The sequence below is a fragment of the Sparus aurata genome, unplaced genomic scaffold (assembly GCF_900880675.1).
Source record: "Sparus aurata unplaced genomic scaffold, fSpaAur1.1, whole genome shotgun sequence".
Taxonomy (NCBI): Eukaryota; Metazoa; Chordata; class Actinopteri; order Spariformes; family Sparidae; genus Sparus; species Sparus aurata.
In genome coordinates this window covers 66,341-80,755 of record NW_022045142.1, presented here as the reverse complement: position 1 = coordinate 80,755, position 14,415 = coordinate 66,341, and the positions used below count along the sequence as shown (strand labels likewise).

Here is a 14,415-nt window from a genome sequence, read left to right as displayed (position 1 = left end):
ATTCAGTACTGAAAAACATCAAAGAAGCTGGCTGATAAACTCAAACAGAAATGATAGCTCGCACTGCTTCTGCTGCTAAATGTTTTCTCCAAAAGAATACAGACTTAATAAGGAAGGACTAAAGGACCGGAACAATGCAAGCCACTTGCTGAAGGTTCATGAGGATAGCCGGGAGCACAAAACCCACATGGCTACATGGAGGAGTTGGAGGTCGTTTTGCAAAGCAGCTGACAATAGATAAGAGAGAGACGGCACTCTAAAGCTGAGAGACAATATGTTTGCACAGTATTTTATTTATATTGTATTTTTATCACTTGTTTCTTTTCTCAGTTTTTATTTGGTGTGATATTTTTTACTTAAAAGAAATAAAATCTTGAATATTTACATGCAGTTTCTGTGTGAGTGTATGAACATTGATTGTGAAATTGACTGCGATGCAAGGAGGCGCCGGCTGAGATTTTGCCTAGGGCACCAAATTACTCAGGGCCGGGACTGGAGACAGGGACAAACAGCAGAGGACATAAGGAACAATGTTGGGAAGGTCGGCGCTTGAAGCTGACAGATTTGAAAGAGGAAGCAAAGGATTTGAGAACCGATATCTCCTCAAAGAAAACATCCCATTATACCCCCGACCAGAGTTTCATGTGACTCACCTGAAACACGACAAAGACAGAGATGGATAATGTGGCATCTGGAGGGATAACGGCTTCAAGAGCCCACATGGAGGCTCTCTGGTGTGGTGGAGTCTGGCTATGACGCCTGATGACATCACATCAGCTGAGAGGAGGCTCCTGGAGACGACCTACCCCAACCGGACGGAGGAGCAGGTCCAGATGCAGCAGAGCTTCCTGGGGAAGTTTGCCACCTCCCCGTCCTTCTCCGAGCTCTCCAGGCTGGGCTCGTACCGCTTCACCTTCCCCCTGGAGGAGGTGCTGGAGGCCTACAGCCAGCAGGTAGAAGATTACTTAAAGGAGCAGTCCGTAGTTTAGTTGAAGAAATGAGAACAGCTTGTTGATTCACTTATGGACAAAAGTTTGTATTGTTACCTCATTCACATTGTAAATATCAGAACTCTCAGTTTCTTTTCTAAAACTACGTAGTGCTTCTTTAAAGAGAAAGAAGGAGAGTCGATGTTGTCTGTCGTTGTTGTCGGGACATTAACAGGAACCTTGATGAATGTATTTGTGATACATTTCTTTTATTGTTCCAGTGTTGCTCCGGCACTCAGCCCATCATGCGGGTGTACGAGACCGTCCTGTACAAACAGGAAGTGGTTTATGTTATACTGGTCCACAGCCCAGCCAATCAGGAGCTGTTGTCAGATCGTCCTCTGCTGACTGACGACCCAAACTCTGTCTGCTCCTACAAAGATGGCCGCTTCATCTGGAGGCCTGAGGCCATGTGTGGGACACACAGGTGAGAAACACTGTTCTTAAGTACTGAAGTACTTGAACTTTACTTGGGTATTAACATTTTGTCCAACTTTATACTTTCATACTTTTTTTTTACACAAACATTGTACCATTTACTCCACTACATCTGTTTAACAGCTGTAGTTACTCGTTACCTTCAAGATTACAATATCTTATTCTTTAATGGGTTCGGAAAATTCTACTTTTTAAGATAAGTCAACTTTAAAATTATCCTGGATTACCTGAGAAATACAGTCACACAGCTGAAGCAGTAAGAAGTTGACTTGTTACAGGACGTCTCTCAGATCTTTGGGTTCAGTGTTCAGCTGTTTTACATCCAGGTGTTTCACCTGTGAATGTCTGTGGACGGAAATATTGAATAAACAATGACATCAGATTGAGTTTTTTTATTTTTTAGCATCATTTTCTAAACATATTAAAACATATTAACATATTAAAACATATTAAAACACTTCAGCAGAAGAAACAAAGTGTTTGGTGGCGATGTGGGCATCCCCTGAATTCCAGGAGAAACTAGAGACCTCTACAAGAAAGAGCAAATTATATAGCGAACTTTCGGAAGAGATGGCCAAGGCTGGGTTCACCCGAATGCCAGACCAAATAATTAATAAACTTAAAAAACTAAAGAAGGACTAGGGACACAAAAAAAGACCTGAGCAAAAGTGGAGCTGGACGTGGGGATACAGGTGATTCTTACGAGCTGGACAGCGTTATGGGTCACAGACCAGCTAACCAGGTGACAGGGGCACTGAATTCCGCCACAGCTGCCACAACACTTGATGAGCCCGGGTCTTCCATATAAGATGGCGGTAGGTTGACTACACACCAATCCTTGAAATATTAATAAGTTCAGATAGGCCAACTTATGTCGATTAAAACTAGAACAGCCAGGACGGTCATTTTGACCGTTTTCAAATTTATATGTGCAATAACTCTGAATGAAAAAAATGCAATGCTGCCCTTCCACGACTTTTCCTCAAAGTGTTTGAATTTTAATTTTAAATAGTTTTTTATATTTATAATTACGTTTATATTATTTATATTACACAAAAGACAAATAAAATATGATGATTCCAGCCAAAAGCGGTCATATTGACCGCACATCATTTCGCGGTTTTCATTGTTTAATTTTTCGCGCGGTTTGCTGCTCTCTTTGTCTCTCTTGTCTCTAACTTTGTTAGCGGTCTCCAGCTGTGCTTCTTTGTGAATTTACTTGTGAGTTGATTATTATATAGATGTATTATACAGCCTGGTTGGCACCATGGGCAAACAAAAACGGGAGTTCCTCCCTCCGTGAAACAGCAAGCGGAGCTGTTCAGCACTGAAGTGCTGAAGAGATGCGACTCTGACTGTGTAGCGGGGAAAGCCGAGGAAGAATGTCTGCATCCTGAGCACCCTGCACACAGCTGTGGGCACCTTTAGTGGGGCGAAGGAAAAAACATTGTCTGTGATGTACTACAACAACACAAACTACGGTGTGGACGTCCCAGACCAGATACGAGGGCGTACTCCATCAAAGCCGGTACGCGAAGGTGGCCAGTGGCGGTCTTCTATAACATCCTCGACCTGGCTGGGATCAATGCCCGCATCTCATTCAAGGAGAACCAGCAGCAGGAGAGCCCGGAGGAAAGTCCTGCAGCAGCTGGCAGAGGAGTGGGGGGCAGAATACATGGAGGGGAAAGGGGCCGCGGCAGTCGGCACAAGGTGGGCAGCAGCGGAACCAACCACCGCAGCAGCAGCAGACACGGAGGCAGTGCCGGTCTGAAAGAGCTGCAAACAGAATCAAACGCCGGACACTTGAAATGCCACAAGCCCGAGTGTGGTAACTCTGCGAGGAGAGCAGAGGTAATCTCTGGAGACTGTGACCAGTTATAAAAACGGCTTTTTTTTGTATTAGAGCAGCTCGTTTCCACCTTTTTCCATTATTATTATTTTTTAATTAGGCTATATTTTATTAAGTTTTAAAATAAATTGTTTAATAATCAAATAAGTTATTAATAATTATTAGTTTTCTTTTTCTGAGATTTCTCTATTAAAATTGTGTAGGCCTATGTATGCAATAATTACAGTTTATATGTACGATGATATGAATATTGATAAATGTATAATTAAACCTGTTAAAATGTAGCCTATTTTGGTGTTATTTCGTTTTTTGTCGACCGCTAGATTTTAAACTCTATAATCTCTTATGTAAACACCCAATTGAGTGATGAATGCCTTCATTGTGGAATGATATTTTTTTAAAAACGAAATAATACCAAAATGTACATTTTAACAGGTTTAATTATACATTTATCAATATTCACATCATCGTACATATAAACTGTAATTATTGCATATATTTACATACGATTTTATTGGGAGAAATCTCAGAACAAGAAAATTAATAATTAAAAGTAAATTTTTTGATTATTAAACAATTTATTTTAATACTTATTATTATTTTTTAAATTATATATTATTAATATAGAAGCACAGCTGGAGACCGCTAACAAAGTTATAGACAAGAGAGACAAAGAGAGCAACAAACCGCGCGAAAAATGAAACGATGAAAGCCGCGAAATGATGTGCGGTCAATATGACCGCTTATGGCCACAATAGGTATAACCTATCATATTTCATTTGTCTTTTGTGTAATTTATATAAAAACTATTTAAAATTAAAATTCAAACACTTTTAGGAAAAGTCGTGGAAGGGCGGCATTGCATTTTTTTCATTCAAAAAAGTTATTGCACATATAAATTTGAAAACGGTCAAAATGACCGTCCTGGCCATTCTAGTGTTAACATTATACAGTGAACATCATTCATGAATTATTGCAGTTATACTAATTGTTATAGACATTATTTCACCATTATTAATGCACCATTATGGTTGAAAGTAGTGCATCAGTGAGATCTAAACAGTAATTGCACAGGTGAAGACATAGCAGGGATATTTTAGTAATAATAAAACAGTATGCAGTGAGTCAAATAGGCTATATCTAAGCCTGATGAATCATCTGATTTAACATCGCCTTAAGAATTATCCGACACCAACACCAACAGTGAGCCCTCCACCAGCAGACATGACACCAGTGCTGCTTCTGAGGAGAGAGAAATCCCTGACCAGAGGCAAGCAAGGAAGTAAGTATTTGGGGCGACACCCCCTTTCTAGTGATGATGATGATGGTGATGATGATTTATGAAAATTGCTTTTTCAATGTAAATCACCCCTGGTTATATTTATAGTATAGTTCAGGTGCATATTGAATCTGTCCTGTCTTCCTGACCTCAGGCGCCAGGCGAATTTCCCCCCATTTTAGGGGCAAGGCCACTTGGCCTTTCGTGTTGTCCATTATTTGAGGGCACAAAGGCCAAAAGCAAGGTCAGCAGGGCCATAGAATAAAACAATGATTTTAAGTCCACGTCCATAATGAATTTAATTTAAGGCCTAAGAATGTATAAATATCTGTGAAGTGAATACATAAAACAAGCTCAGGCGAGAAATGTTCAACTTTCACTATTTATAAATGCATCTATTTTTATTTTATATTTATTTTTAACATATACTACAAAGTGACAATCATTTATGCCAGGTTATGTGATTAATCAGTCACTATCGTTTGAAGATGGGGATGGAGAGTCAGGGAGAGTTTCAGCGTGTGAGCCGTCCCAGTGTGAACGGATAAGCCGGAGGCGCGGAGCGCGGGCTTGTCGGTCTGACAGTCTGATAACTGCACAGGTCCTTCACTCAACTAAATACAGAGAAATGTCCCACAGAGCAATGTTACAGGACCAAACAACAGTTATGTAGTAACTTTAACTGTCTTTGGCAACTTATATGAGTAAAAAAAATACCACAGCTGTACGTGGAGAAGCGTCTGTCCTCTTGTCTGTCCTCCTGTCCGTCCTCCTGTCAGTCCTCCTGTCTGTCCTCCTGACTCTTCGTCACATTTCTGCCTGAAAAACAGCGTCTGTCACTGGCAAAAAAAATCTTTAACTCACCGAGTGTTTGTAGTGAAAATAAATCACCGCGACCTCCCGACCGAGACTTCAGGGAACACCTGGGAAACATCGACATCGTCATCATGACGTGTACCATCACGCCTCTTTAGGAGCCGCAGCGCCGGCTTTCTGTGTGAATTACACAGCAGTACAGCGGAGATGCTTCGCTCTGTGTGAATCACCATCGGCGGAGAATTAGCGAACCACTGCGTCAGAGTTAATGCAGAGATGCTGTGTAAAAAGGGCTACTGTCTTAACTCAGACCCGGTGACTTTTTCCTCCTCCTCAGACCCAACGTCTCGGCCACGCAGACGTCGGGGGTGCGTTTGATGAAGTCTCCTGGTTAGCCAGTGATAGATTGCTGTCAAACTGTCGTTGTAGCCCGCCCGAGCGGTTCATGCCAGGCTCAAATCGAACCTACCACTGGTGATGTACGCATCATCTCATTTGATGTTGCCAATATGTCATAAAAAGATGCATTTCTTTTCCCCAAAAGATGCCGGTTGACAGGGAAGAGGCAGAGGAGAAAACTGCAAAATCAACTAGGGCAGTGCAGGCGGGGCATCAAGGCGATGGCCATGGCCCTCGTGGCCCTCGTGAAATTCCTGCGCTGGCCACCAGGGAAAATGATTTCTGCATTGCTTAATACCAGTTTTCTGTTACCCAGGAAAAAGGAAGAGCGATGACAACCTGGATCTTCTTGATTACCTGGCGAAGTCAGAAGAGAGGGCGGAGGCGAGAGAGGAGAGGATGATGCAGCAGATGGAGCAGAGCACCACTTCTCTGCTGGAATTGGTGGAGAGGATGGTCTCTGCCATAGAAGGTGTCAGCAACCCAAATCAGGGACAGTGTTGAAGATTTACATTTGCACTTTACTTTAATTTCACTGTTACTCATGTTCAGAAAACTGACATGTTTTTTAAGCCAAGTTTGTTGTGTTGATGTTTCTTTGTTTACATTTTATATTTGACAGTTTACAGTTTACATTTTACACTTGAAAGTTTACAGTTTACATTTTTATGTTACTTTATATAAAGTTAAGATGGTGTTAATATATGATAATAAAAATGAAGATTTGACCAGACAGACATCTGCACAATCTGTCATACTGTATATATTTTATAAGAAAGACATGACACTTTTACTTTTTAAATCAGACCTTTGCTGTTTGTGTTTATTTACATTGTTGAAACAAAGGCACTGTATGAAAAAGGACCTTCTGTTAATAAAAAAATGTGTGAACATAAATGCCACATCTCTCTCAACAACAAAAACAAAACAGTACAACAACTATACAACTATTTGTATAACTATACAAATGTGAGATTATGGTCTCTGTTGGATGCAGTCAGCTGTTGACATGTTCATGACAGGTGAGTACAGAAACTATGCAGGAACGACTACAGTATGTGCTAACAACAGCACCATAACTAATAAATAAAGCAGGTCAAAACTGACAACAAATTCTCTCAAAGTAACTAACTCTGTACAATATAATCTGTTGATCATTCAGGAGTTGAAATATTCGAGCAGTGCAGCTCTCACATCAGCTCATTCCTGGTGATGTTCCTGTAACATGCGAACAGGTGGCTGCACATTCTCCATCACTGGAGGGCCTTCCAGGTAACGATCGCCATGCTCTTCACAAATGTTGTGCAACACACAACATGCTAGGACCATCTTCTTGGTGAGGTCCACTTGGGAGTCATTCCTCTTCAGGAGACACCTCCATCGGCCTTTCAATTTCCCAAAGGTGGTCTCCACAATTGCCCTGGCACTGCTGAGTCTGGCGTTGTAGTTGTGCTGCTCCTGGGTCAGTCGGCCTGTATCAGAAAAAGGCTTCATCAGCCAAGGTTGCAGTGGGTAGGCAGGGTCTCCAATTATGTAGTGTCCTACATCACGTCCAGCAATATTGACAGTATGCTGTTTGAAGAACTGTCGGTCATTTGCAATTTCCCAGAAATGGGACTGTCTGAGCACACGTGCATCATGTAATCTGCCAGGGAAGCCTACACACACGTCCCAGAACAGACCCTTGCCATCAACAACACCCTGCAAGATGATGGAGTGCCATCCCTTTCTGTTATGAAAGTCACGTGGGAACACTTCAGGTGCTAAAATGGGGATGTGGCTGCCGTCTATTGCTCCAACACACTGAGGTGCCCCCCACCTGTTGTCAAAAAATGTAGTCATCTCCATCAACTTTCTGGCATCAGGGGTCTTGATGTGGTCAGGAAGCAGCACCTTGATGACAGCATAGCAGAAGTCCTGCACACAACGGCATACAGTTGAAACACCAACGCCAAAAAAGTGACTCACACTCCTGTACTCATTGTTGGTGGCCAGTCTCCACAGGGCAATGGCGATCCGTTTATTGACAGGCATGGGCAGATGGTAGTTGGTGGGCTTCCTTTGCAGGATGGGGCTTAGACGATGGCAGATGTAGCTAAAAGACTCCTGTGACACTCTAAAGTTCCTCATGAACATGTCGTTGTTGAAGCCAGGAACAACACCATCCCACCACTCCTGTGAACGGGGATGTGCCCACACACTCTGTCTTCTTCTCATGGCGTTTATGATTGCCTGTAGAGTTAAAAGTTTCATTAAATTTATGTTTTCTTCCCATGCTTTGTTTGATACGTTGTAGGCTAATAGTTAGCCAGGCTAACGTTAGCTACGTCTGCATAACTGTTATAACTGTTATAACTGTTATAACGTTAAACATATAAATATACTTTTTACATACCATTCGCCTTATACGTAATCGTCTTCTACGTCTTGTCATCATCAATTGGTGCATGTTGGCGTGTTGGATGTGAGCAAATAGCTGCAGTAACAAAACAAACGCTCGTAAATAATCCACACGACCTGCCATTTTGCCGTTGCTGTGTTTACTTCCGCCTGTGTGACGCGGAATGACGTCCTCCAACTTTGGTTCCACTTAAACTGGTGTGAAAGCAGGCTGGTTCGCCAGACAGCACCAAGGTTCTGAGGGCGAGTTCACACCTGCCTTGTTTAGTTCGGTTGAACTGAACCCTGGAGCGTTTACCCCCTTGGTGCACTTCGTTTGGGAAGGTGTGAACACATCAATCGCACTCGGGTGCGGACCAAAACAACCGGACCGAGACCTTGTTGAAGAGGTGGTCTCGGTCCGGTTCCAAACAGACTCTGGTACAGTTCGTTTGTGGTGAGAACATGATCCAAACTCGATCCGACCCAACTGCAGGAAGCATCAGTGCTTAACCCCGAATTTCCACTGAATACGTGTCCGCTGCGTTACGGCCGATCAGGTGTTTTGCTCCGCCGTCCGGTAATGCCCGGTTGCGTTTTGAGTCGGACACGGTGCAGTACGGTAGGTAGCTGCCGTCGTGAGGCCAAGGAGTTCCCGCGATAATCACATGATCACTCGCGACCGCAGTTATAGGTCTGTGTCATAAAAACAACAACACAAAGTGTTCCCGACCAAAGGATCAGAAGAAGAGCTTGTGTTTGTCTCTTTTTTGAGATTTGTGTGCTGGTGTAAACACGGAGTGTTTTATTTTGAAAAGTAACCGGATGTCAAATTGTTGTTGTTTCAGTGCTTGACTTCCTGTCTGCTCGGTACTAAATTCAGCTGAATTGCTGCCTCGTTTTCAAAATTTAGACCAATTAGAGAGCAGTTTCCTCACGCATCACACATTTTGGTCCACTTGTAAATGCTGCTGTGTGAACACAAACCAAACTCGAGGCAACATGCAACATTGTAACAAGTTGGTCCCTGATTCGGACCAGAGCAAACGAACTATAGGTGTGAAAACGCCCTGAGACTCCAGAACCGAACCAGTGCCAGAACCAGAACTGTGCCAGTGTGAAACCGCTATGTGTGAGTTATTTCTTCTGGTAAGTGTTGAAAGAGCTGAGCTGCTGTTGGAGGTTTTGGTTCTTGTCTTTCTCCGGCCTGCAGTGTAACAAAGAACCTATCAAAGACAGGAGGGTCATTACATCACTGGATCTTGCTTTGTGACAGTTGTTCTGAAGTCTAATCACTGATGTTTCTCCTCAAATGATTGACAGGGCTGATAATATGGTGACCAAACAGGGCCGGTCCGATCAAATATCACTGATGAGACTGCAGTTACATTGTGAACTCGAGTGTTTGAACCTGCTCTCTAAAGAGTGTTCTTTCATTTCCTTCATCAGAATCATAGATGTAGATATGTTGGGTGTTTCTCCATCATCTCCCACAGACTTCAATACCAACTGGCCTCAAAGAGAGATTCAGTGATGTACAGACCCTTCCTTCTTGTTTAGGTTCCTTCCAGTGAAACAGGAAGTGTTTCTCTGTCTGACACAGTCTGATGGGCTCTCGTCTCACTAATTTACATTAAGAGTGATTAAGAACATTAAGATCTACAACTCAGTCTGATCTGCTCCTTTTTCCCTCTGAAGCTGCAGTCTGATTCAGCTGCAGACAGCTTTACCTGCACTTTTCTTTTTCTTTGTAATCATACAAATAAAGATTATGTTGCTGTGGCTCAGGGGTGGAGCCAGCATCTTGTGATTGAAGGTCAGTGGTTTGATTCCCCTAGTCTGCAAGTGGAAGTGTCCTTGGGTAACTGAACCCCAAACTGCTCCTGATGTGCTGGTCGGCACTTTGCATGGCAGCCACCACCATCAGTGTATGAATGTATGAATTACTGTAAGTCACTTTGGACTAAAGCATCTGATAAGTGCCCTAAAATGTAAATGTAAAAACGTAATGCCTCCACATGTACAGATGAATAAAAGCCTCTCGTACAGTCGATCACTCTGTTCTCTTACTGAGATGAACCTGGCTTCTCTGTTTTAACTGGTTGACAACTCATCAGAGAGACATTAGTGTGTGAAGGGAGTAGCAGCCACACCTGATGTGGAAAGGTGAGCAAATAGATTTGAGCTGTTGAACAACCGTCACACCATCACTGATCTGCTTCTGGTCTGACTTTCATTTGGGTTTATGATCATATGATCTTTTTATAGTATGAAAAATAAACACTCACACAGCTGCGTGTTGGCCTTCTTGAATAGTGTAATTTGAGTCCAGGGAGATTTGCTTATGTAAAACTCAGTTTTAAACAGAGTGCAGTGAACGCCTCTCCATTGTAGTTAATATACCTCCCTGTTGAGATCAGAGATCACTTCTGTTGTGAGCAGAGACGAGCGAGCAGACAATCAACAAACAGTAAAGACTTTCAGTTTTCATCTACTCCATTCCTCATCGGACCATGAAGACACTGAGAAACAGAAGAGGATATGAGGAACGTTATTTTGAAAGTCGGCACTTGAAGCTGACAGATTTGAAAACGGAAGCAAGGGGTTTGAGGAACCGATATCTCTTCAAAGAAAACATTCCTGCATGGCCCCGACCAGAGTTTCATGTGTCTCATCTGAAACACGACACAAACAGAGATGGATTATGTGGCATCAGGAAGGATAACGGCTTCAAGAACCCACATGGAGACTCTCTGGTGTGGTGGAGTCTGGCTATGACGCCTGATGACATCACATCAGCTAAGACGAGGCTCCTGGAGATGACCTACCCCGACCGGACGGACGAGCAGGCCCTAGAACAGCAGAGCTTCCTGGGGAAGTTTGCCACCTCCCCGTCCTTCTCCGAGCTCTCCAGGCTGGGCTCGTACCGCTTCACCTTCCCCCTGGAGGAGGTGCTGGAGGCCTACAGCCAGCAGGTAACAGATTACTGAAAGGAGCAGTCCGTAGTTTAGTTGAAGAAATGAGAACAGCTTGTTGATTTACTTATGGACAATAGTTTGTATTGTTACCTTGTTAATATTGTAAATATGAAAACTCTGAGTTTCTTCTCTAAAACTACGTAGTGCTCCTTTAAAGTGAAAGAAGGAGAGTCGATGTTGTCTGTGTGTTTTCAGGACATTAACAGGGACCTTGATGAATGTATTTGTGAGGACTCTTCCACTAAAACTTGTTTTATTGTTCCAGTGTTGCTCCGGCACTCAGCCCGTCATGAGGGTCTTCAAGACCTTCCTGCACAAACAGGAAGTGATGTATGTTATACTGGTCCACAGTCCAGCCAATCAGGAGCTGTTCTCAGACCGTCCTCTGCTGACTGACGACCCAAACTCTGTCTGCTCCTACAGAGATGGCCGCTTCATCTGGAGGCCTGAGGCCATGTGTGGGAAACACAGGTGAGAAATACTGTTCTTAAGTACTGAAGTAGTTGTACTTTACTTTTATATTAACATTTTGTCCAACTTTAAACTTTCATACTCTGTTTTTGATGCAAACATTGTACCACTTACTCCACTACATCTGTTTGACAGCTTTAGTTACTAGTTACTTTTAAGATTACAATTTCTAATTCTATATGTGTTCATATGGAATTAGATTTGTGCCAAAAGAAACAAGCAAAACTTCTTAAATGTCAAACAAAAACAGGAATTTGAGAGAACATAAATCTCATTTGAAAAATAAAACTTAGAACTTGCAATCAAATAATTTGTCAAATAGTGTAAAATATTGGTCTTTTACTCTTATAATAATGCATTATTTTGTTTACGGTTCCCTCTGCTTCTCTCTCTCTGCTCAGACTTTTGCGCTGACTCTCAGCTTTGCAGTCTCTCTGCAGCTCTTTCTCGTTTGCGCTCCCTGACTTTTTGTTTGCAGTTTTGGAACAAACCTCTCGGGCAAGCGGGCCTTGTCAGCAGAGCGTCCCCATTGGCTAATTATATTATGACTGACACCACTCAGTACCCATGTGTAGATAGCTAGTGCGCTAAATGACCCCGGCTTTAAAACGGAGAGAAGAAGAGATGACGAGGACGACAACGACAATGAAGAACAATATATGTATGTCATAACTACTTACATTTCACTTGTTTTTCTTGTTGTGGGTTGTTACTGTTGTTCTTCATTGTCGTCGTCATCTTCTTCTTCTCTCCGTTTTAAAGCTGGGGTCGTTTAGCGCACTAGCTACCTACACATAGGTTCTGAGTGGTGTCAGTCAACATCTGATTAGCCAATGGGGACGCTCTGCTGAAAAGGCCCGCCTACCCGAGAGGTTTGTGCCAAAACTGCAAACAAAAAGTCAGAGAGCGCAAACGAGGAAGAGCTGCAGAGAGAGCGTCTGAGCGGAGAGAGACCAGCAGAGGGAACCGTAAACAAAATAATGCATTATTATAAGAGTAAAAGACCAATATTTTACACTATTTGACAAATTATTTGATTGCAAGTTCTAAGTTTTATTTTTCAAATGAGATTTATGTTCTCTCAAATTCCTGTTTTTGTTTGACATTTAAGAAGTTTTGCTTGTTTCTTTTTTTTCACAAATCTAATTCCATAGGTTCAGAATATTCTACTTTTTAAATCAAATTTAAGATTATCTTGGATTAGCTGAGAAATACAGTCACACAGCTGCAGCAGTAAGAACTTGTTACAGGACGTCTCTCAGATCTTTGGGCTCAGTGTTCAGATGTTTTGCATCCAGGTGTTTCACCTGTGAAGCTCTGTGGACGGAAATACTGAATAAACAATGATATCAGATGGAGTTTTTATTTTATTTTTTAACATAATTTTCTGAACATATTAAACTAGTCACATGGTCTACAGCTGACAGACTCTGAATTCTCTTCCTTGTGGAACCTGGAGGATGTGATTTCTGGTCGGCTCTCTTCAGCTGCCATAGCTGCAGTAACGGAGCAGTGATCGCTGACATGAGTCAAAGCTTCAGATCTTTTCTTTGTCTCTGTTTTCTCTCAGCTATGAGTTGGTCGAGAGACCTGATGAAAACCAGATGGAAGCAGGGGAGGTGTCATACCCTCCGTTTTATGTTTGGGATCATGTTGCTGTTGCCCTGCATGTGGACAGACAGGTACCTTTATTTATTTATTTATTTATCATATATTTGAGTTTAGTTTTCAGTATTTCACTTGAAAGTGATGATTTTGTTTAAAAGTGATGGGGAGGGAATATTTTTTTAATGAAATAAGTAAAAAACTAAATAAGCTTCAGTAGAATTAATATTTTTGTTCGATTAGATTTATTTCACTGGTTATCTGTGATAATACAAATACAATTCATTGTCATATGTTTTGTGTTGTATAACACGTCCGTTGTCTCCGAGCTGAGAGGAGGTGAGAACATGTCGGTTCAGCTCCACTTCCAATGTTACTTTATGCTGTTTACAAGCTTCATTATTAGAAGGCAGGTCAGCTCAGTTTGTGTGTTATAACATTAAAACAGCCTCTGCTCCTGGAGCTCTGACGAGTGGACAGACTGCTGAACCAAACTCCTTCATCACTGCTCGTCATCATCTTCTCTGTTTCTGTTTTAGGTGCTGAAGTTTAATTCAGCCCGACTGAGACAGAACCTCAAGTACTGCGAAAGAGCAACACCTTCACTTGTGGGCAATTTTCAGGACTTCTCAGGTGCTGAAAAGTTAGTCAAGGAATTGTGGCCTGACGACTCATCACAACTGGAGATCGAGGTCATGATCAGAAATTTGGAGGGGCTATTGCTCTAACCTGGAAAAAGGGCACCACACAACTAACGGCTGTAAAACAACTATAGTCTAAATATGACCAGTAATACCAATAATGACAGTAATTATGATAATTAATCCAGAACTCATTACTCACTAAATATATTCAGTTGTGGTTTGTAGTTTGCTGTAGTTGTGGTTAGTTTGTCTTTTAGCACTAAATATCTTACATGCTATTTCAGTTCTGAGGTCACTTCACTATTAACTTGGCTGTTCCTCCTCCTGAGCTGCTGAAGTCACCTCATTAACATCCCAACAGGACAGATTGCATGAGAGTAATTAGCATAACACCTACAGACAGGGAGGATTGCTTTTTCTTTTCTCCTGTTTCGTTATCTGCCTTTTGTTGCTTCTGTTTTTGGACTCTGGATTCTGTGGGCTTGTTTTATGGCTTCATTTAATAAAGGTAAAGCTGTTTGTTCCTCACCTTCCTGCATGTGTTTCTTCTGTTTGGGTCCTTATTTGT

The 14,415-nt window shown here is 42.1% G+C and overlaps 2 protein-coding genes across 2 annotated transcripts; one reads left to right on the top strand and one right to left on the bottom strand.

The window, feature by feature from the left end:
• Positions 1–6,970: 6,970 nt before the first annotated feature.
• LOC115577976 (protein ANTAGONIST OF LIKE HETEROCHROMATIN PROTEIN 1) lies at positions 6,971–7,987 on the bottom strand. The gene has a single exon (XM_030410841.1). The coding sequence runs from the start codon at positions 7,985–7,987 to the stop codon at positions 6,971–6,973; it is 1,017 nt and encodes a 338-aa protein (XP_030266701.1).
• Positions 7,988–10,629: 2,642 nt separating this feature from the next.
• LOC115577970 (uncharacterized) lies at positions 10,630–14,415 on the top strand. Its single transcript, XM_030410835.1, has 4 exons — positions 10,630–11,124; positions 11,393–11,598; positions 13,169–13,280; positions 13,743–14,415. The coding sequence occupies exons 1-4, from the start codon at positions 10,663–10,665 to the stop codon at positions 13,929–13,931; spliced, it is 969 nt and encodes a 322-aa protein (XP_030266695.1). The 5' UTR covers positions 10,630–10,662; the 3' UTR covers positions 13,932–14,415.